The sequence below is a fragment of the Gymnoscopelus microlampas genome (assembly GCF_963454915.1).
Source record: "Gymnoscopelus microlampas genome assembly, chromosome: 19".
Taxonomy (NCBI): domain Eukaryota; kingdom Metazoa; phylum Chordata; class Actinopteri; order Myctophiformes; family Myctophidae; genus Gymnoscopelus; species Gymnoscopelus microlampas.
The window spans coordinates 11,401,793-11,424,857 of record NC_139956.1 but is presented as its reverse complement, the minus strand read 5'-3'; the positions used below and the strand labels follow the sequence as shown (position 1 = coordinate 11,424,857).

Below are 23,065 nucleotides of genomic sequence, written 5' to 3'. Positions count from 1 at the left end.
TGTTGACTGAGTGTACAGCACTTTGGTTCAACGCTGTTGTTTTAGACTGGGATATCTACTGACTTAGCTACAGCGTAGAAGCCACGCTGTCAAGTCTCATGAGTGTGAACATGTTGAGGTACCAGCCCGCCGTCTCATCACGTCTTCCTTAGCAACACTCAAAATGAAGGAAAACGAGTTCTCAAGATAAGAGTGTACCGAAATGACTCCAGGCCTTGTGTGTCTCCACCAGCACCACTGTCATTTCTTCTCTCATATAGTTGTTTGTGCGTGTGTGTGTGTGTGTGTCTACTACATGTGTTTGCACTTCTGTACTTCTTCCTAGCAGTGTTGAAAAATGTTCGTCGACTACCTTTTTTCACGGACGGAAACTAAACATAAACTAACCTACAGTATGATGACTAAAACTAAGACTAAATATATTGACAATTTCGGCAACAAATAGAAACTTGACTAAGATGTTAGTGAGGGACTAGTGGAGGAGAGATCCAGTAGCACTAAAAGACGAGTCATTTTATGTTTGGTTGAGCTCAGGTGTTGCGCTCTGAAAATAGCCGATCTACAAGCTCACAACGCGTCGCAGCGCGACGCGTTGTGAGCTTGTAGATCGGCTATTTTCAGCATGCAACCAAGTGTAAAATCAGCCATTACGACACCATCAAGGCACCGCCAAAATACATTTTAGTCGACGAAATCAACTGTAGATTTAGTCGACTATAATCTTATGATATTTATTCGACCAAAATGAGACAAAATAAAAAATAGCAGATATACAAGCTCATAGCGCGGCAACGAGTGCCGCGCTATGAGCTTGTATATCTGCTATTTTTTATCTAAAAATGACACACAGAAAAAATAATAATAAAACATTTCAGATGTCTAAACGACTAAAACTAAACAGAGTTTTATTCAAAAGACTATGACTAAAACTAAATCAAAATGTGCTGTCAAAACCAACACTGCTTCCTACTGTAGCTTCGTCTATACAACAATCCTAATCCTCTCTGTTTTTTTCCTTCAGCGACCTCCCATGTGTCTCCAGTCAGAATGATTGGTTCACTCCGCCCGTTGACCAGTCAATCAGTGACATCTTCCTGAATGGGAACTGGACCATGGCTAACCCCTCGCCTAACTGTCAGTGCAGCACGGCTACAAAGACCATCATGTTACCGGACTGTCCACCGGGCGCTGGAGGACTCCCCCCACCTCAGGTTAGTGACAGCTGGAACTGGACAATACCCTTAAGTTATTATGTTTCTTATTACGGGTTACCGGTGGTGGAAAGTAACTAAGTACATGTGCTCAAGTACTGTACTTAAGTACAGTTTTGAGGTACTTTGGCAATTTGAAAATAGCCGATCTACAAGCTCACAACCGCCGCGTTGTGAGCTTGTAGATCTGCAATTTTCAAAGGATTTTTATACATTTTACACATTTGAAAACTTGTGAAATGGGACCTTCTGCATAAAGAGTACTTTTACTCAAGTACATTTTGAATTCCGGACTTTTACTTGTAACAGAGTACTTCTACATTGCATCTATTGATACTTTTACTTAAGTCAAACATTGTAGTACTTTTTCCGCCACTGACTGTAGGGTTATAGATTTCATCCCTGCAACAGCCAGGGTGAGTCGATCCCTTGTCCACCAAGTGCCTTTTGAGGACGAATTGAACCCTTGTCTGCTTCTGGGGCACTGATCCTGTACTGATCCCTCTGGCCGAAACTCAAATCTGCCTGTGAGCTAATAGATCGACTGTATTCATACAGTGTCTGAAATTCATAAAATAAATCATAAGTCATCGTCTTCCCATCGACTGCCCCAAAAAACTGATCTTGATACTTAACAGAAAGCTGCTGTACGGTCAGCATATTTTTATTTATGTGAATATTGATTAAAATGTACTAAATTGCAAAGAATGTCATTTATATTGAATGGCCTCCATTTTCAACAAGCATAGACATTATGTCCAAGATAAATATAAGAATATAACAACCCACCCCTTAAATTTCAACCTACAGCAGGTATCCATTTAGCATTTCCTCCTCCAGTTTGTATCCTCCTGACTAATGCTTCCTTTGAGGGAATTCATCTTGAACTGACTTCACGACATGACCCCTCTTTGAACCGGTTCTTGCATGCAGTGCCAGCATAGCGCTGAGCTTGCACAGTGCCTCAACTGTTGCCCACATACCTCCAGTGGGCCCGGTGTTGGTTCGCCTACGTTTGGCTTGCTTCCCTCAGAAATCAATGGCAATGTTTTATGGCCCATTACCCTAACGACATACATGGCAAAACGCAACCGTGGCGAATGCTGGAAGGGCTCATCCCCCGGCGGGCATCTATCTATCCTGGCCGTAATCAATGGGGGTAGAGCCCCCTCCAGCAACCTCCCCGGTCACCAGCCTCCATATCTAAAGCCATTACGCAACATTGAACAATGAGTGTTTGACTTGGGTCTCGATGGATTGACCCAAGACCCAGCAACATTTTATTGGATTGAACATCGGCTGTTTAATCAGGTTTCGTATCATATGACTGCATTTTGTATCTCTCTGAAAGATAGCATCGTTCTTTCAGAAATATTCTCGGTTCCAGTGAAATCAGCTCGCTGTATTTACCATCTGCACTTTTCATTGAGCAGCACTTGCTATTGTATGCTGTGACAAGAGTCACACTCTAGCACACTGACTTAACACAATGCACAAACAGCCTCACATAACGACACATGCCCTTGCAAGAGCTGTGGGATAATTCAGCCAGAGTTGGCCTATCTGTGCATGCTTGGGAAAATAAAGAAGACTAGAAAAAGTGCTCCACAGGTCAGGTAGGTTATTGTGGCCTCCTGGTGGCAGAATAATACGCCAATGTGAAAACAGTGGCATTTCTTCCTAGGCCTTTCATTGAGACATTGTGTTCCAAAAAATGTGTTTTGCAAAAATCAACTTGCTGGTGGCACTATAACAGGCCAATGTGAAAAGGGTGGCATTTCTTCCTCTGCCTATTGGGAATGTGCGTGTGAAATGTCACGGAAATCGCACGCTGCTCTTCATGATTTGGGGCATTTAGTTCAAAACTGACAAATCCTGCAAACTTTGGAAGCCAATGTTAGACAATCAGGTTGATCCAGATCTGTCTTGATCACATGACTATAGAGATACTGTGTACCGATTTGCGTGATGTTTGGACAAAATCTGTAGGAGTAGGCTACTAGGTTCTGCTCTGGCGCCCAGGGAGTGTGTGTGCACAGTTTCGCTGCAATCGGACCAACGGTGCCGGAGATTAGCTGTTCACAGACAGACGGACGGACACGCGGACACACGGACAGATGGACAGGGTGCAAAACATAGTCTCGATCACGTCTTCGGCCTGGCGGAGACAATAAAAGCATTCCACCATTTTTCTGGAGATGTACAGTATTACAAGGGAATTACTGGGTTGTTACTGTGTGAGTGTATGAGATCTTGTTATGCTGTATGTCTTACACAAGGGTTGCAGGAAGCGTTATGTTCAAAGTCTAATTCAGGTTCCTTCTGTCCGCTCTCCTACAATTTGGCTTCGATTAGATTTAGTGCATTGCTAAATATTAGCTGCAGAGGGCACCAACAATATTTATTCTCTTAATTAAAGTGCAAAGTTATGATGATGAATGGCTAATGGACAAGTGTGACCAAAAGCCTCACTGAGTACTGTTGGGAGAATTAGTTTCAAGTTAATTCGTTTTGGCTTCTTAGAGAGTGAGAGGGAATCAGGCTTTTTATCAGTAAACATCCATCACATATTAAATGAACCAGACTGTAACACCCAAAGTACATATTGTAGAATAGATGGACACACGATTGAGTTTGAGCATATCTTCATCAACAACAACAACAAAATGCCCAACAAAGTTTTTAATCAAACCACATTTTCCCATTGAGTCCTCAGAGGAAAGCGGGAGAGGCAGAGACAACGTTCTAATTAAATCCTTATACAATCACACGATGAAAGATTGAACAAATTTGACATTTCATTCCCTTCATGATGTATCTCAATGTTACTTATGAAACTGCTAGTGTGACATTATCTATTGTCCATGTGCAGCTATACATGTAGATGGATTTCCCCCCCCCACTTTTTCCTTTTATTAGACAACCCCTATAGAGGTTACCAGGCAGGTTAGTCATGCTACACAATGTGCCGCGGCAGCTCCACACCCAGCCAGGATCTGTGCTGCATTTGTTGACGTTGTCGTGTGTCTTTGCGGTATACTCTCCATCCAGTGACAGGGCCATGTTGGGCTATTTTAACCCATTAAGACCGGGAACGCTTCTCTGTGTGTCATTTTTAGATTTCTTTGGCCACTCAAAAATAGCATATCTATAAGCTCATAGCGTGGCACCGAGTGCCGTGCTATGAGCTTGTAAATCTGCTACTTTTGAAAAATCATGAACTATTCGTGCGAATCTTTGAACATATGTGTACATTTTAACTCCCTGCAACAAAATATTTTGAGATGGGGGTCCGCGGACAAATACATATAATTTTGGGGGTCCTTGACATGAAAAATGTTTGAGAACCAAAAAAAAAAAAGAACTGTTAGGATCTAGAAGACAAAAGAAATCCCCAGAAGCAAAGATTTGAGTAAAGAAAAATCGCTTTGAAAAATACATATATTCAAAGATTTGCACGCATTTTCACGATGTATAAAAAAAAAATAGCAGACCTACAAGCTCATAGCGCAGCACTCGGTGCCGCGCTATGAGCTTGTAGATCTGCTAATTTTTGAATATCCCAAAGAAATCTAAAAAAATTACACACAGATGCGTTTCCCGGTTTGAACGGGTTAAAAGAGGGAACATGGCCCGGTGTTGCTGTGTATGGGGATGATTGTTGATGCAGTCAGAGACAATGATATGAAAGTGACCCGCACGTGTTTGATCATACCTGTTGACAGTGCTGTCAAGGTGTCCGCCATTCATTGAGGCGCTGCTCTTCACTGGGAGTGTGCAGGGCCATCACTGTCGTCCTTGTCATTTTATTTTTCTCTGTCCCTTTCGTCTCTTTTTTTTCAGCTTTTGTTGCCCGGCCTTTTTTCTTTTGGCTTGAATCCTTTTTGAACTCGTTGGCCTTTCATTGTGTTCATCTATTTCTGTCCCTGCTGCTACACCTCCTTAGCTCTGAGTCATAATAACTACAAGCTGGTGTTTACAACACCTCAGTAGCTTTGTTAACACTTGGGGTGCCAGAGTTTTATTAAAAAAGTGTACGTTGAGTGCCTGGATTTTTAACCATTTTTTAACCTTTTTCAAGTAGTCACCAAACATGTTAAGTGATCACCGTCCTCACGGTGATCCCCTCATTACACACATAGAGGTCTCGTACAATCCAGGGGAAAAAATTAAAAACATTCGGTAATCCGTTCCATAGTTGTACGAACTCTTGTTTTAGTTTTGTATTGTTTTATTGGATCTTGTTTAGTCGATACACTTATTTGTCTGAGCTCTTGCTCATTTGATTTTGCTATTTTGTCTCATCTGTTTAAGAAAGTAGGTAGCTGATATATTGCACTTTTACCTTGGCGCTAGGTATACTCTTGGTTGCTTGTTTTTTGCAGGAAATGCACTTAAGACTTCTGGTGATTAGTAGTTTTCGTTCCCTACCTATGTTGAATACACTTATTGTAAGTCGCTTTGGATAAAAGCGTCTGCTAAATGACTGTAATGTAATGTAATAATGTTGCAGCCAGTTGAAAATAGTCAAAAATACATTGTAAAAAAAAAAAGTACACAGGAGCAGAGATACAGGCTTTTGAAGTCATAAGTTAACCAGGAAGTGGATTAAAGTCTAAATCTTCGAAAAATCATATCTCCTGGTGCTGCTTTTTTTTTCAAAAAACGTATATATACGGTTTTGGCACTCGACGTCAGTTTTTGAAAAGAAGTATATACAGTATACTGTTTTGGCACACAATGTGTTAAAAAAGGTACATTTATGTCCTGCTATCTGCAGGATGAAAGTCTAATGTACTACCAGACAGTGTACCCCAATATCCCCGTTTGTTTCATACAATTTCATACATAATTTCAGTTATAGATGTAAGTCGTCCAGTGATTCCCATGTTTCTTTTCCAAGTGAGAGGGTTATTTTTCCAATAGACCCCTTAACAGACGACGTCACACTGATAAGAACCAGTATGCGCGCAACCAGCATGCGTGCAATGAAACCCATTCTATCAGGTCTCGCTAGGACGCGCCTCACTAGCCAACACAGAAGAGGGGGTTGGGGGGTGTGCTGAAACCAGCTCCCCCCAAAACAACAGGTTGGGAATTGATTGCGTGAAACAATCACCTGTGCGTCCAGTCTCAATGTTAGTAAACAAATAATTGGTCTATTGAACGCCACAGTATGTAGTCCTAAAGCAGTGGGTTCCCTCTCCACATTACCAAAGCTTTTTTTTTTGTACCGTAGGGTTTTTGATTTATTCTGAAAATAAGGTAGTGGTTAGCATAAGCCCTAAGAGAGTTTTTATGTTTTGTAAATGAATTACAACCTTTAATAACATGAATTTTAAGCCATTTCCTGGGTGGTTCAGTAATTGTTAAACTTAATTTGTGAATATTACAGTATATTGTTTTCTTGTTAATGCATTACACACAGACCCACCTGAAAAGACGCAGGAGGGTCTCGGAGGTCTCGGAGAATCTGAGAAAAAAAGCGTGCCGTCACTATAATCCGTTCCATAGTGATGGGCAGTTGAATGTGGCTTGTTTTCGCCAAAAAGCAACAGAAAGCAGAGACTTTTTGTTGTTGTTATAAATCCTTTAATACTAAACGAAACCAGCTTCATTTTTGCTGTGATCACGTGATTTCTGGGTGTAGTCTTCATCATCGTCATCATCACAATCATTCACAGGCTGTGGAAGAGCGCCCTCTATCGTAAAACCACTGAAAACACCACATGACCAGAATCTCATCATTGGCGGTAACGCTTTAAAAAAAATATATATATATTCAAAGATGTGCACACATTTTCACGATTTTACAAAAATAGCAGATCTACAAGCTACGAGCTTGTAGATCTGCTATTTTTGAAGAGCCAAAGAAATCTAAAGGGACACAGATGCGTTCCAGGTCTTAATGGGTTAAAGCCAACACAATACATTGTGAGCTTGTAGATTGGATATTTTTTCGCGAGCTTGTAGATTGTAAGCATTTTCGCCAAGCGTTTGCATATTCTTGCTAAACGTTTGCCTAATTTTCCTGAATGTTTGCTGAATTAGACATGCCCAGCATAGGGCTTCGCGAGGGTTCGTACAGTATGTGGTTAACAGCAATCATATTCCTCTTGCTGCTGATTCCAGCCAACTGTATAATGAAGGAGATATTGTTTATTGGTTAATACTTGCATCAGTGGCTGCATTATGCTCCGTCTCTGACTCCACCACCTCCACCATTTCACCCACATTATGCACTCTCCCCCGTGTGTGGAGTTCATTTGAGTTCACGTCTGCTGAATTAGTCTCAACCTACCTCGAATTAACACATTCAATCCGGGGAACGCATATACTGTGTCATTTTAGAGTTGAGCTTTATAACCATTATTTTATACTTTGACTATTCAAAAATAGCAGATATACAAGCTCGTAGTGCGGCACCGAGTACCACACTACAAGCTTGTAGATCTGCATTCTTTTTTAAGATCGAACCTTTGTGAAAATCTTTGGATATATCTTTAAACAACATTTTTAACTCAAATCTTTGCTTCTGGGGGGTCCCTGGAACAACATATTTTGATAGGGATCGGCGACCAAAACCATATGATTTTGGATGTCCTTGACATGAAAAAGTTCGAGAACCACTGATATAACAACATAAGTGTTTTTTTTAAAAGAACTGTTACGATTTAGAAGACAATTTGTAAAGATTTGCAAAAAATGTTCATGCTTTCTCATAAATAGCAGATCTACAAGCTCATAGCGCGGCACTCGGTGCCGCGCTATGAGCTCGTAGATCTGCTATTTTTGAATAGCCAAAGAAATCTTAAAATGACACGGATGCATCCGTTCCCCCGGTCTTAAAGGGTTAACACTCGCTGCACACTCAGCACACCCTTCAATGCTTCCTTTTACCTTACCCCCCCCTCCTCCCCCCTACCCCAATACCTATGATTCATCAGCCCCCACCCCACGACCGCTGTCTCCCCTGCTGTGACCCCCCCTCCCCCCACACGCTGGGCGGTCGACCCTGGAGTGTTAAAAAAAAAAGAACACGACACCGAGTCTGTAAGGTCACGGGGTCTATAATAAACATGAGACACACACTGTCTGTCTCTCTCTCTCTCTCTCTCTTGCTCTATCATCTTCAGATCGCGGTCAATGATGTTGTGGTCTGAATAGACCTTAACGTTTTCACTAAAAAACGATACCATCTCGGCCCCCCGGCTGGGAGAATGAAATGAATTTGCGGGACGAGATTGGAGAGACACAGCGTGGACGCACGAAACGCATAAAGATGGATGCGACGCATTGTAAGACACATTGAGCTCGCACGCGCACACACACACACACACACACACACACACACACACACACACACACACACACACACACACACACACACACACACACACACACACACACACACACACACACACACACACACACACACACACACACACACACACACACACACACACACACACACACACACACACGCACGCGCGCACGCTCTCACATTTATCATCAGTGTGCCGCAATGCTTACCTGTAGACCGTGGTCCCGCAAAAAAAGGAAGGATAAATGAATCTAAGTCCCAGGCACAGACCACCAGCAGCAACCTGCAGGTACATTGTGAGAGAATATATTCCCTTTGACCTGAAAGCCCCCCCCCCCCCCCCCCCCGTTGAATAAATCATGACACAGAGTGCTTGGACCCATTCTAGTTTCTTCTTATCTTTTTCCTCCACTATCCTCCCAATATGCCCTTGAGAACCTACAGAAGATACAATTAAATAAATAACACCCTCAGTCAAGTCACCGTGGGAGGTGGAGTGAGAGTGTTGTTACCATGGATATGGCATGCAACAGTAAGCCCATTATCAATTCTCTGTTATTGACTCTCGTTAGCCGGCGATATTCAACCTTCACAGATGAATAGGCCACAGCGTGTGTGTGTGTGTGTGAGGGATGCGTGAGATTGATAAATCCGTCACGTTTTTGCGGTTGCGTATGGCGATTGATGTCTTTTTCAGTGGGAGACTGGCCTAGCTATAGCACTGTTTGCAAATGACTCTCCTTGTCCCAATCTATCAGGGTATTGTCAGGCATTGGTTTCTCGTTCAGTCTTTAGGCCGAACAAATGTAGGTTTTTCTGTCGAAAGACATTTCTAATGCCATTGTCCTGATTTCTTTTAAAGACGGGGTGCCGTGATTTTCAGTGATTCCCCCCCCAAAACACGATCATCAGGTATTATGGTTATACTAGGAGGAAGATTTTTTTCAAAAAGAAATTGTTAAAATGATGTTTTTATGTGGACACGCCTCCAGTTCATTAAGTATACCTGGTTTTCACCTTAGCACCTCCTCCACCACCTTAGCACCACCCACCTGTCCTAGTCCCGCCCCCTCCTCATGCCCACACCTGTTGTGTTATGATAATGAGGGGGAGGGTATATTTTCACTAAAGTCACTAAAGCGCTGTTTCTCTATTGGCACGTTTGACCCTCAAGGTTTCAGCCTCCAGGTAGAAACTCAAAATAGTCAGAGAAGACATAAAACACCATAAAAACACCACCAGGGGGCTTAATGAAGTTCTATCAACCTCATAGACACATGAAAAACAGAAAAAGTGCAAAACCACGGCACCACCTCTTTAAAGCTGCGTGAATGTTGAATCTTATTCCTTTTTGTTTTTCAGGTATTTTGTATTTTGTGAGCTTTGAGTGTTTACTGTAATCCTGACCTTAAGAGCTGCATCTTTCTTTTGTTTTTTAGCTTTTCCCAATATGCAATTACTGTATACAGTACTTGTTTTTGTGGCATACATGCCCTGTGTCTGATGATCGCCTAGCTTTTTATTGACTCTAAAATGAAAGGAAGGGAATGTCGAATGGATTGAACTTAACAATATACTGTAATACAAAGCTCATTTTATACAGCACTGTATGTGTGTATATATGTTTATGACTCATGGTTTAATTTACTCTATTGTTTAATCTATTGTCGCCTATTAGATGAAAGCAAAGTAATTTGCATGTCATTGCCTTCTCATGTTATGATTTCATGTCAGTGGATGAAAGGAAATTAATGCATGAATACAAGGAATGATAGCAGAGTAAAATATTGCTCTAAAACCGGATTATTTACCCCCCAAAAAAGGGAAAAAAATAAGCATTCAACCAACCCAAAGCTAAATGCAATCTCACCTCCAAGCCCTGCCAGGTTTGTGCTCAAACCAGGGGAACAAAACAACTTGACACATCTTTTCTCTAGTAGGTCCTTTAGGTTTGTCACTTTGGTGGCCAAACAAACACCCGCAGATTCATTTTTAGTGTAAAATGACCTGTCCAGAACCATACTCCCAGGGAAAAAGGCAGGATCGAGGACGATGTTCGAAAACAAAAGCAAAAAGGTCACTGGTTTGTGAGATGAGGCGGGCGGCTGGATGAGACAGAATGATTTATATATGGAGGAACGTAGCAGAAGGGGTCTGGGTGATAATTTCTTCTGTTGCTGATGTGTGTAACCCGGTGACACAATCTCTCATGAACCGCGGAACGAAATACACATAAACAAGTCACCAGCGGCTTGTCTCGGGGCTTCTTCTCCTCAGGGCTGCTTTGTTTTGGTAGCTGCTTGTGCCTAATGGTGAGAATGTAACTGCGAGATAGAGTAGCTGCTGCTCTCTCCGTAATGGTCTTAACCCATTGAATCCGGGAAAGCATCTGTGTCATTTAAATAGCAGATATACAAGCTTGTAGCTCTGCTATTTTTCGAAAAAACGTGGAAAATTTGTGCAAATCTTTGAATACATATATATATATATATGTTTTAAATCGAATATTTGTAACTCAAATCTTTGCTTCTGGGGGTCCTTGGAACAAAACATTTTGAGTTGGGGGCCACGGCCAAATACTTATCTAAAAATGTTTTCTTAATCCACTTTTCCGTGTCAAGGACCCCCAAAATGATATGTATTTGGCCACTGACCCCCATCTCAAAACATGTTGTTCCAGGGACCCCCAGAAGCACAGATCGGAGTTAAAAATGTTGGCTTTAAAACATATACATATATATTCAAAGATTTGAACACATTTTCCAAGTTTTTTTCAAAAAAGTAGCAGAGCTACAAGCTTGTATATCTGCTATTTTTTGAATAACCAAAGAAATCTTAAAATGACACAGATGCGTTCCCGGTCTTAACGGCTTAAATGCCTAATGGATCACCGCGGACATAATCGTAACACAGTTGCAATGTGCTCTACTGTAGATATGCCAAGGTAGAGTTCTTTTGCACGAGCGCGCGCGCACGCAACCGTCTCTCTCATTCTTTCTTTCATTCACACGCACACACACCTGCTGCATCAGGTGCCAATGCATCTTACCATAACAAGCTGGGAGCATTCCAGAGGAATGGCACCCAAACAGCAGTATAAACACAATTCTTGTGTAAACGCAATTAACCCGATCATCACTTGGCAAGCCATCAAAGGACTGACAAAGTCAGACGACAGATCATCATACGGCATAAGGAAACATGTGTCGTTATGGTAGCGCTCTGCCTTTGCCAAGATTACTTGGGATTTTTTGCTTTTTGCCTTAACACATTAATACCTGGAACTGTGTCATTTTTAGATTTGAGCTAAAAAGCATTATTTTACACTTTGGGCTATTCAAAAATAGCAGATATACAAGCTCATAGCGCGGCACCGAGTGCCGCGCTATGAGCTTGTAGATCTGCTATTTTTGAAAAATCGTGAAAATGTGTGCAAATCTTTGAATATATATATTTTTAAAGCAAACATTTTTAACTCAAATCTTTGATTCTGGGGGGTCCCTGGAACAAGATATTTCGATGGGGGTCCGCGGCCAAATACATATAATTTTGGGGGTCCTTGACATGAAAAAGATTGAGCACCACTGATATAGAAACATAGGTTTTTCAGAAAACTGTTGAGATTTAGGAGACATGTAGAATCGGCTTCAGGTCTCAATGGGTTAATTGCAGATACACAGCGCAATACAAACACTGCAAGAGATTCATTGGAACGTGGGGGTCGTTTCTCTCTTATCTCTCCGGTATACTCGGGGTATATACGCACAGCTCATTTCCACCAAGATTTGATAACTCCCAAATTTACAATTTGCCCCCGTTGGCTCCCTCGCAATCAAGCTACCAGTGCGTGGCGGTGGAGCTGATGTCACCACCAGCAGAACGCAGAGAAAGATCCCCGACAGGCTTTTCCGGTTTAACCCTTTAAGACCGGGAACGCATCTCTGTGTCATTTTTTTTTTTAGATTTCTTTGGGCTATTCAAAAATAGCAGATATACAAGCTCATAGTAGATCTGCTAGATCTGCTATTTTTTTTATTGCACGAATTTATAGATATTCGTGTAAATCTTTGAATATATATATATATATTTTTAAAGGGAACATTTGCAACTCAAGTCTTTGCTTCTGGGGGTTTTCCTGGAACACAATATTTTACAAATGTTCGCTTTAAAAAATATATAATCCAAGATTTTTCCCACGAATTTTAACAATTTTTCAAAAAATAGCAGATCTACAAGCTCATAGCGCGGCACTCGGTGCCGCGCTATGAGCTGTTGTTGAGCTGCTGTTGTATGAGCTGCTGTTTTTGAATAGCCCAAAAAAATCTAAAAATGACACACAGATGCGTTCCCGGTCTTAATGGGATAATGAGCAGGAGATGCAGCCCGAGACGGAGGCGATGAGGGACTGCAGGTATTACACCACCGCAATGAGTTTTTTTGCAGGTGGAAGTGTTCCCATATCAGTCCTTTTTTTGATTTGGGGGATATATGGACCAAGGCCAAAGTAATTAGACCCACGCTGACTGTGTGTTTAGGTACGTGCTATGTGCCTTTTGGGGGGGGGGGGGGGTGGGGGGGAGTAATGTTTGTCCTGAAATAAGCCTGTTTTTTTTTTGCAGTGTCCCTCCTTGCCTCCACCTTATCTCTGACTCATATAAACCAGATGGGGGACCCTGTTTCTCCTCTCTCTCTCCCTTTGCACACTAGTGCTGTCTCCTTCTGTTTATTCCCCCGCACAGTCGGATCCCGCTGTGGTACTTTAACCCGTTGAGACCGGGAACGCATCTGTGTGTCATTTTAAGATTTATTTGGCTATTTTTTTGAAGAAAAACGTGAAAATGTGTGCAAATCTTTGAATATATATATACCGGTGTATACATTTCTAACAACGTTTTTGCTTCTGGGGGTCCCTGAAACAACATATTTTGATATTATAGCAACATAAGTTTTTTTTAAACTGTTAGGATTTAGAAGACATTAGAAGAGGTGTAGAATCCCCAGAAGCAAAGATTTGAGTAAAAAGTGTTATATATTCAAAGATTTGCACAAATTTTCAAAAATAGCAGATCTACAAGCTCATAGCGCGGCACTCAGTGCCGCGCTATGAGCTTGTATATCTGCTATTTTTGAAAATCTGCTAATTTGTTTGTGTCTTTAATAGACACATTCCCGGATTGAATGGGTTAACAAACAGCAAAAGGACCCGTAGCGGTTCATTTGGGTCCATTTCATGAATAGTGAGGAATGAGGATTTTATTTATTTGTTTCTACTTTATGCCCCCCTCCTCTTTCTCCTCCTCCTCCTCCTCCTTGGGCTGCCTTCTGTGTTCTTGTTGGATTCCTCTCCCCCACCACCCCCTCCTCCTCCATCTGCCCTTCTTATTCTTTCTTTCAGGTCTGTCTCATTATAATCTGTTCCCTTCTGCCTTAGTTTCTTCATTCTGTGTGTCTAGTTCTATGATGCCATAATATGTCCGCTTAAACATTTGCAAAAACGAAAAAGGCCAGCAATATCTTTTTGGAGAGTCAATTTGCGTTTCTGACACGCGCACGCGTGCGTGGGTGGGTGGGTGGGTGGGTGGGTGGGTGTGTGTGTGTGTGTGTGTGTGTGTGTGTGTGTGTGTGTGTGTGTGAATCATCCCCCTAATAGTATAGTTTTGAAACAGCAACTGTGTTATAGCTGTTTGCTAAATCTATTAAGCACTTGAACCCTATAGCATCCCTGTTCTGGGGGGACCATTTGCAGAAAATAGCCGATTTACGATACGTTGTGAGCTTGTAGATCGGCTTTTTTCGGGCGAAGAGGTTTGGTGTAGAGGAGGGGGGGGACCAGACCAAGTATAGAGCCAAAGGTCAACTTTACGTTAAGTATTGAGGGTTTAAGTGGTTAGCAAAGACTTTACTTTGACCTCACTCCAAGATATTGCATCTCATAATCTGTACCAGTGATTGTGTTTTTAATCCGCTGTCTCTGCCTGCACATTCTCAATGTGGTTTCAATCCAACACGTCAGCTAGTTTACAGTTACAGGATAACAGATGCTAACTCCAATATGTGCATCATCATGAAGTGCAGTAATATAGTCCACAAGATAGATGTTCACATAGGCTACTGTATATATAGGCCGATATAAAACCCAAACCAACCGTGTACAGTAAGTTCTCTAAAAGGGACTATTGGGGCAGGCAGAAATCCTTAAGATCATTAATCCTTATATTATCTTCATAATCTCTCCCGTATCCTCATATTTATATTCTTTGTTATAACAGTCTATGGATCACAATGGAAACAAGCCCCCCTGGAGTTGTTTTGTGTTATCCTTTCACTTTCAGCATAGTTTTCTTTTGACTGTACTGCCATGCTTTTTATTGTCTCCGCCAGGCCGAAGGCATGGCGAGAGAGTATGTTTTACCCTCCGTCCGTCCGTGTGTGTGTGTGTGTGTGTGTGTGTGTGTGTGTGTGTGTGTCCGTCCGTGTGTCCGTCCTGTCTGTGTGTTACCAGCTAATCTCCGGCACCGTTGGCCCGTTCACTCCCAAACTGTGCACACACACTCCCTGGATGCCAATTCAGAACCTCTGCCCCAATTTTTTCACATGGGCCTGTTATAGCGCCACCAGGAGGCCGATTTGTGAAAAACACATTTTTTTACATTACTCCTACAGATTTTATGCAGTGTCTGATTGCCGTGAAATACCTAAGAATAAATGGCACCCTTTTCACATTGGCCTATTATAGCGCCACCAGGAGGCCATAATAACGTACCTGACCTGGCGGAGACCTGTGCTCCGAGGAGCACTTTTTCTAGTTTTAGATTTTTCAGAAAATTTCAAAAATAGCAGATATACAAGCTTGCAGCGCGGCACGAAGTGACGCGCTGTGAGCTTGTACATCTGCTATTTTTGAATAGCCAACGTATAAATGGATAAAGTGGTTAAAATGAGTGTGATGCTATGTTAACTACTTTTCCCGAGGACCCCCTGGAACCCCCTCCCAAGGACCACTGGGGGTCCCCGGACCCCACTTTGTGTTATGGCTACTACAGTATGCCACTAAGCCATGAACAGTACACTGGAGGAAGGTATTTGTATACAAAGGGTATGGGGCTATGAGAAAATGAGCTTCAGGTTGTCTCCATTACACTTTACAGAGGATCACTCTCGCAATCAGTATAATGCTAGGCCTCCAAATGAGCGGGGCCAACACACGTGTGTTTGCGCTTGCTGCAGAGTGTATCCATGGCGTGTTTTTTTAATTGCGTGTGTTTGAGAGTGCCCATTTAACCCATTAAGACCGGGAACGCATCGGTGTCATTTTTTGATTTCTTTGTAGCAGATATACAAGCTCATAGCGCGGCACAGTGCTGCTGAAAATATGGTGCAAATCTTTGAATATATATGTTTCAAGGCCATCATTTTTAACTCCGATCTGTGCTTCTGGGGGTCCCTAGAACAACATATTTTGAGATGGGGGTCCGCGGCCAAATACATATCATTTTGGGGGTCCTTGACATGGAAACGTTGTAGCACCACTGATATAGCAACATACTGTTAGGAATTTGATTTTTTCTTTTAGATATGTATTTCGCTGCGGACCCCCATCTCAAAATGTTTTGTTCCAGGGACCCCCCAGAAGCAAAGATTTGAGTTACAAAAGTTTACTTTAAGAAATATATATATATTCAAAGATTTACACACATTTTCCACGATTTTTCAAAAATAGCAGATCTACAAGCTCATGAGCTTGTATATCTGCCATTTTTGAATAGCCAAAGATGACACAGATGCGTTCCCGAATTGAATGGGTTAAGCAGAGAAAGGGTATCTAATTAGTGTCCTTTGACATTAGCCACTGATTCCGGTGCTTTGACTGGGGATACAATATATATAGGATTTTAGCTTCTCGCCTAATCAGACTTAATTGACTCCGATAAGGGTTCATGAGTCTCCACAGGGCTCTGAATGAATTGTACTATCCAGTAGGTGGTTAATGAGAAAAGATGCATTTTTCTGTGAAATGCCCTTCTCCGTGCGCTTTCATTGATTTCAGACATTGTGTGGACCGACCGGGCCATTGTGGTTTTACATGTTACACCCAGTGGTACATGTTTTCTTTTTTTATGCTTGACCACAAAGTCTAAGAAAGTTATTCAGATAGCATGATGTTAAGACAGTAAACAGAACGTTTTTTTTTGTGTTTATCTACTATCCTAGTGTCTTTGAAGTTCTAAATTGGCTTCTTTGCACTTTACTTACGTAACCGTTTACCCTGTTGTTTGTTGATTAGGGTTCATGCCATCTACTCTGATCTTATACGCCTACTTGTATCTCTCTCTGGATAAAAGCGTCTGCTTTACAGTATGTCAAAGTTGTAAAAGTTTTATGCGGTTTGCTTTGCAAGACTACTATCTACAGTATATTTTCACTTTTGTGACACATTTCCCCTCTGATATGAAAAATCCATATCTTCAAATCTACTCTTAATTTCTTTCTTTCTTCTCCTTCAGGGAAGCCCATTGAGAGCAAGCTCTCTTTTTCAAGGACGCCCTGATAACAGCATATAAAACATATAAAATACATATAATGAAAAACAATAACACACATTTGATTTCATATTACAATCATCACATATGCAAATAAACAGTGTTACATGAAACAGGTGCAGTTACTATGAAATGTGTCCTTAAGAAGTACCCTGAATGTCTCTATTGAGACCAATCACTCCAGTTTCAGAGTCCTGAAGTTTGTTCCATTTGTGTTGAGCATAATACATGAAGGCAGTCTTTCCTTGTTCACTGCTCTTACGTGGAGTGGTATATCTAATGCGGGTCTGTGAACATGTTGAATGTCCAGTAACCTTTGGTTCTAAAAGCGAAGATGGGTACAGAGGAAGCTTACCACACAGGGCCTTATAAATAAATAAAATACAATGTTGTTCTCTACGTACTGCGAGAGATGGCCAACCCACTTTATCATATAAAGATTTTAGCTATGCATTTAAAAAATATATGATGTGTCGTCTGGCTGCGGGTGGTCAGCATTTTCACTGAATGAATCTAATCAGACCTGATTGCTAAGCTTTGTGTTTGTTTGCTTACATTACAGAGGATTCAGAACACTACTGACACACTGCTGGATCTAACAGGACGGAACGTCACAGACTTCCTCGTCAAGACGTATGAGCACTCCGGCAGAACAAGGTATTGTTCTTAATGTGAAACATTTAAACAAAACAAACAAAAAAAAGTAATACAAATCCTAACCAGAAAAAAAATTACATTTTAAAATAAGGACATGTCTCCTCCAGGCCAGTCAATCTTAGCCAATCAGGATGAAATATTATGAAAAATCGGACAGGTCCGTGCACAGTTTCACGCCGATCAGGCGAACGGTTCCGGAGATTAGCTGTACCCAGACGGGCGCACGAACACGCACACACACACGCACGCACGCACGCACGCACGCACGCACGCACGCACGCACGCACGCACGCACGCACGCACGCACGCACGCACGCACGCACGCACGCACACACACACACACACACACACACACACACACACACACACACACACACACACACACACACACACACACACACACACACACACACACACACACACACACACACACACACACACACACACACGTGGAGGACGGGCAGGGTTAAAACATAGTCTTCCGCCTGGCCGACACAATAAATAGCCTTGGTCATACTGGGCTGGCCTGACTTGCACCACATTCCTCTTAGTAAATGGCCATCGGTCTCTGAAGCATTTCTCTTAACTTGGTACTTTAGTCATCACTAAGCTGCATGAAAACACTCTGGACAGAGCTGCCATCATCACCAACTGTTAATCGGGCCCTAATTAATAATCAAGTGTCCTTGAGCAAGACACGGAACGCCATAACTGCTCTCGATGAGCAGGTTTGGTGCCTTGCATGGTTTCCTCCGCCCGTCGGTATGTCAATGTGTGCGTGAACGGGTGAATGTCATGCACAGTGCAAAGAACTTTGGATAAAGGCACCATACTGTATAAATATTAGAGGTGTAATGATATAGTAACGGTATCGAAAAGAATTTAGAATTCTTAGAATCTTCAACGATCTACTATATCAATGTGCAAACAGCAAAATATCGTATCGTTTGACTTTGTATCGAATCGTTTTGCAATCTAAATAATCGTATCGAATCGTTCTGCAATGCAAATAATCAATTTTATTGATACTAAGTACTTTTGTGTTTAGCAATTGTAAGAAGAAAAATCACACCCTGTGTGAAGGTAGCGGCGCCTTTGATACATTTTGTCATCGATATGTGTTTATAATGTGTTTATAGCCACGTGTCATGTGAAGCTTGACCAATCACTTTGTTGACGCACCTGACCAATCAGAACGTTGACGTACGCACACGGACAAAGTCAGGTATAGAGCAGGTTATACCTAAAGGTATAGAGCGGCTAGCGCCGCTAAAAATCACACCCTGTGTGAAGAGAGTGGTGCTTTTGATGAGCCCCGTATTGATGTTGTCATCAATGTTTGTTTATTGGACGGACAGACAGACAGACAGACAGACAGACAGACATACATACATACATACATACATACATACATACATACGGACACACGGACAAAGCCAGATATAGGAGTGGTTGGCACCACTCAAAAAAGAGAAAGGGGTTTAATTACTTTTCCATTCCATATCACTTCACTTGGTTTAGCGATAAATGTGTGTAATCTCTGTGTTCATGTCAAGGTGCGGGTTTGTCCATATGTGTTCAAATACAATGTCCATATATTTGCCAGAGAATCACTGCGTTTACTTATTTATATCCATAATAATTCATTGTTCCCTCGCCTGCACCTGCACTATCCACAAGTTTCACACAGATTTATTTATTCTTTGCTAAATAGTTACTGTATCGATTTTAAATCATTGAATCGTATCGTATCGCCTTGAATGAACCAATATCGTACATGTATCGTATCGTCAACCATGTGTTGTGATGCGTATCGTATCGGTGTTAAAATGTATCGTTACACCCCTAATAGATCTACCATTTAGTCATTAGGACGAAGCAGCTGCACTGTATAGGTACATCAAGGGAATGCCTGCAGATATTTGCACCTCCCCAGCAGTGGCGTGCACAGACATTTTGAGGGGCAGGTGCTCAAGTAAATTATACTTTTTTTTGTTTACTTAGTCTGCTCTTTTTTCCCTCTACACCTATACCTCTTTGCCAAAAAAAGCCGATCTACAAGCCCACAACGCCTCGCAGCGCGAGGCGTTGTGGGCTTGTAGATCTGCTATTTTTGGCTAAAGTTCTCCTCAGAAAAGGGATGCTAGGTTTCGAGTGGTTATGGTAAAAAGAAAAATCATATCACATAAAGATTTGGCGGACCCCCTGTAGTAACTCTGAGGACCCCCTGTTGAAGACCCCTGCTGTAAACTGAAAAAAAACAAACTTTTTTCTTCTTTTTTTCAAAAGGCCACTTCTGGCCAAGAGGGCAAAGGGCAGGTGCTCTAGCACGACCTAGAGTCTATCTGTGCACGTCCCTGCTCCCCAGAGATTTGCACTTCATCTCCAGTCGACACTTATTTAGACACTTATTTACCTTTGTGAGTGTGTTTTTGTTTGTGTGAGAGAGAGAGAGAGAGAGAGAGAGAGAGAGAGAGAGAGGAAGGAGTTGATGGGTGTATATAGTATACGTCTAGGACTTGACAGTGCCTAACAGTATGTCCACTTACATCCATTTTACTTCCACTGTGTGTGGTTCTTCCTCCTCCTCACTTCAGGTACGGCGGGATCTCCGCCGGCGGCGTGAACTCGCAAGCTCGCCTGACAGAAAGCCAGATCCGAGACGCGTTCGGCGATCTAAATGGCTTGTTCGCATCATCCCAGGTATGTGCTCTGTTTAGTTTTTGTTGACTGTTTTAGTGTTTTTTTGGACAACGAGGTGCTACTACGCCAACCAGGAAGAAATGGCCTGACAGCAACGTCAAAAATGCTCCTAGCTTGTTCTCGAATTGTGTTTACCACCGAATCCAACCAAGTGGGAGGGGAGAAGCTATAAGCCTGTACAACAATGCCCCACCACAACACAGATTGTTCTAGAACAGTGGTTCTCAACCAGTGGTCCCGGGGACCACCACCAGCGGTCCTTAGAAGGGTACCAGGGGGGGGGGGTCCCCCAGGCGAAATGAGTTAACGTAGCGTCACAGTCATTTTAACCACTTAGCTTTGGCTATTCAAAAATAGCAGATATACAAGCTCATAGCGCGGCACCGAGTGCCGCGCTATGAGCTTGTAGATCTGCTATTTTTTGAAGAATCTTAAAAATGTGTGCGTATCTTGAATATATATACTTTTTATAAAGCAAACGTTTTTAACTCAAATCTTTGCTCCTGGGGGTCCCTGGCACAAAAACAAAATCAGATGGGGGGTCCGCGGCCAAATATATATCAATTTAGGGGTCCTTGGCATGAAAAAGGTTGAAAACCCACTGGTCTAGAAGAGTAAGGAAGACACAATGAAAACAGTGTTGGACCACATACTGTATATTCATTCTGAAATGAGAATTGTAATAGTTGATTGTTTTATATTGCAAGCAGATTTCAGTAAAAAAAAAAGTTAAAGATAATTCAGAAGGTTATGGTTATTTCTGTCCACTAATGAAGGGCCCGTAGAGATTTGCGGAATTTGGAACTAATTAAGAATCTACAGCATAAGAAATATAGACCACCAGTAAGTACACTGCTGCTAATATCAGAGCTGGTTTTATAGTGAAACATGGGCTGTTGTATGCTCGACTGACTCAAATATCAACACACCAGTGAGAGAGAGAGGGGGGGGGGGGGGCTCGTTGAAAACCCTTTTTGTTGGTTGTCCATGGCAACAGGCTGCGTTTGAGTCCAAAGCTTCTAATGAATCCAGCAGCGTTGCTTCATCATAAAGGTGTGCACGCACGCACACACGCGCACACGCACACACCAGTGGTGGAAAAAGGGCTCAAGTATTTTACTTAAGTAAAAGTATCTGGATAGTACTCTGTTACAAGTAAAAGTCCGGAATTCAAAATTTACATGAGTAAAAGTACAAAAGCATTGGCAGCAAAATTAAAGTACTAAAATGTTTGAAAATAGCAGATCTACAAGCTCTCGCCGCGTCACATCGCGACGCGTTGTGAGCTTGTAGATAGGCTATTTTCAAATAGCCTAGGTATAAAATAGGGCTAAAGTGGTTAATGTATGTTTTATAATGTAATAATTGATAATTGCAAAGGAAAAAAAGTACAATATTTGCCTCTGAGATGTAGTGGAGTAGAAGTAAAAGTACTGGAAATTGGAAATACTCAAGTAAAGTAAAAAATACCTCTAAATTGTACTTAAGTACAGTACTTGAGTACATGTACTTAGTTACTTTACACCACTGGCACACACACACACACACTCATTTTCCAGTAGATGCACGCCTTAGAACAAAGCACGCCAGTTGCCTAAATTCACCCCCTGAAAAAAAACACACAAGAACACACGCATGCATGCCTGCCACGCTCATCCGTACTCTCTCTCTCTCTCTGCACGCACACGCTTCCTGAACTTTACACCAACTCATCATCTGTGTTTTCCTCTTCGTCTCCAAATCCATTCCGTTCTCACACACACATAGCCGCTCATAAACATTTCAAACCTGTGGATGATGCTGCAGCTGCAGCCTAGTGTAGGGTGAGATTCAGGCCTGTTGTTGCTTCAACCCTGCCTGCAGCGTCTCCTTGTTTTATCCCTGGTAACCAGGCTCGCTCTCCGCTCCTCCCCTGTCTCTCTCTCTCATTTCCGCACTAATGAGACTTTAACCCATTAAGACCAGGAAAGCATCTGTCGTTTTAGATTTTAACCACTATTTTGTACTTTGGCTATTCGAAAATAGCAGATCTACAAGCTCATAGCGCGGCACTCGGTGCCGCGCTATGAGCTTGTAAATCTGCTATTTTTTAAAAATATCTTGAAACGTTGTGCAAAATATGTTTGAAAACGATGTTTGAATATGTTTTTTGAAGCGAACATTTGTAACTCAAATCTTCGCTTCTGAGGGGGTCCCTGGAACAACATATTTTGAGATGGGGGGGGGGGGGGGTCCACGGTCAAATACATATCATTTCCTTGACATGAAAAAGTTTGAGAACCACTGAAATTATAGCAACATAAGTTAAACAAAAAAAAAACGGATTTAGAAGACATTTGCAGAATCCCCCAGAAGCAAAGATTTAAGTAAAAAATGTTATCGCTAACGCTATTAAAAAAAAGATTTGAGTTGTTCGCTATAAAAAATATAAATATGTATTCAAAGATTTGCACAAATTTCAAGATTTCTCAAAAATAGCAGCTCTACAAGCTCGTAGCGTGGCACTCGGTATGAGCTTGTATGTCTGCGAATAGCCAAAGAAACGTTAAAATGACAGAGACGCGTTCCCGGAGTGAATGGGTTAATTTGTGTAGTGGTGATGTAACCCTAATGGCTGAGCATTATCCATC

General features: G+C 41.9%; 1 protein-coding gene across 1 annotated transcript in view; it reads left to right on the top strand.

The window, feature by feature from the left end:
• LOC311034377 (phospholipid-transporting ATPase ABCA1) overlaps positions 1-23,065 on the top strand; it is a gene marked incomplete at its 5' end in the record, with an annotated part of 244,246 nt that overhangs the window by 116,385 nt on the left and 104,796 nt on the right. Inside the window, 3 exons of the mRNA XM_084042257.1 lie at positions 1,022-1,211; positions 17,638-17,732; positions 20,330-20,435. Of these exons, the coding sequence (XP_083898383.1) occupies positions 1,022-1,211; positions 17,638-17,732; positions 20,330-20,435 (391 nt within the window). The remainder of the gene's footprint in view (positions 1-1,021; positions 1,212-17,637; positions 17,733-20,329; positions 20,436-23,065) is intronic.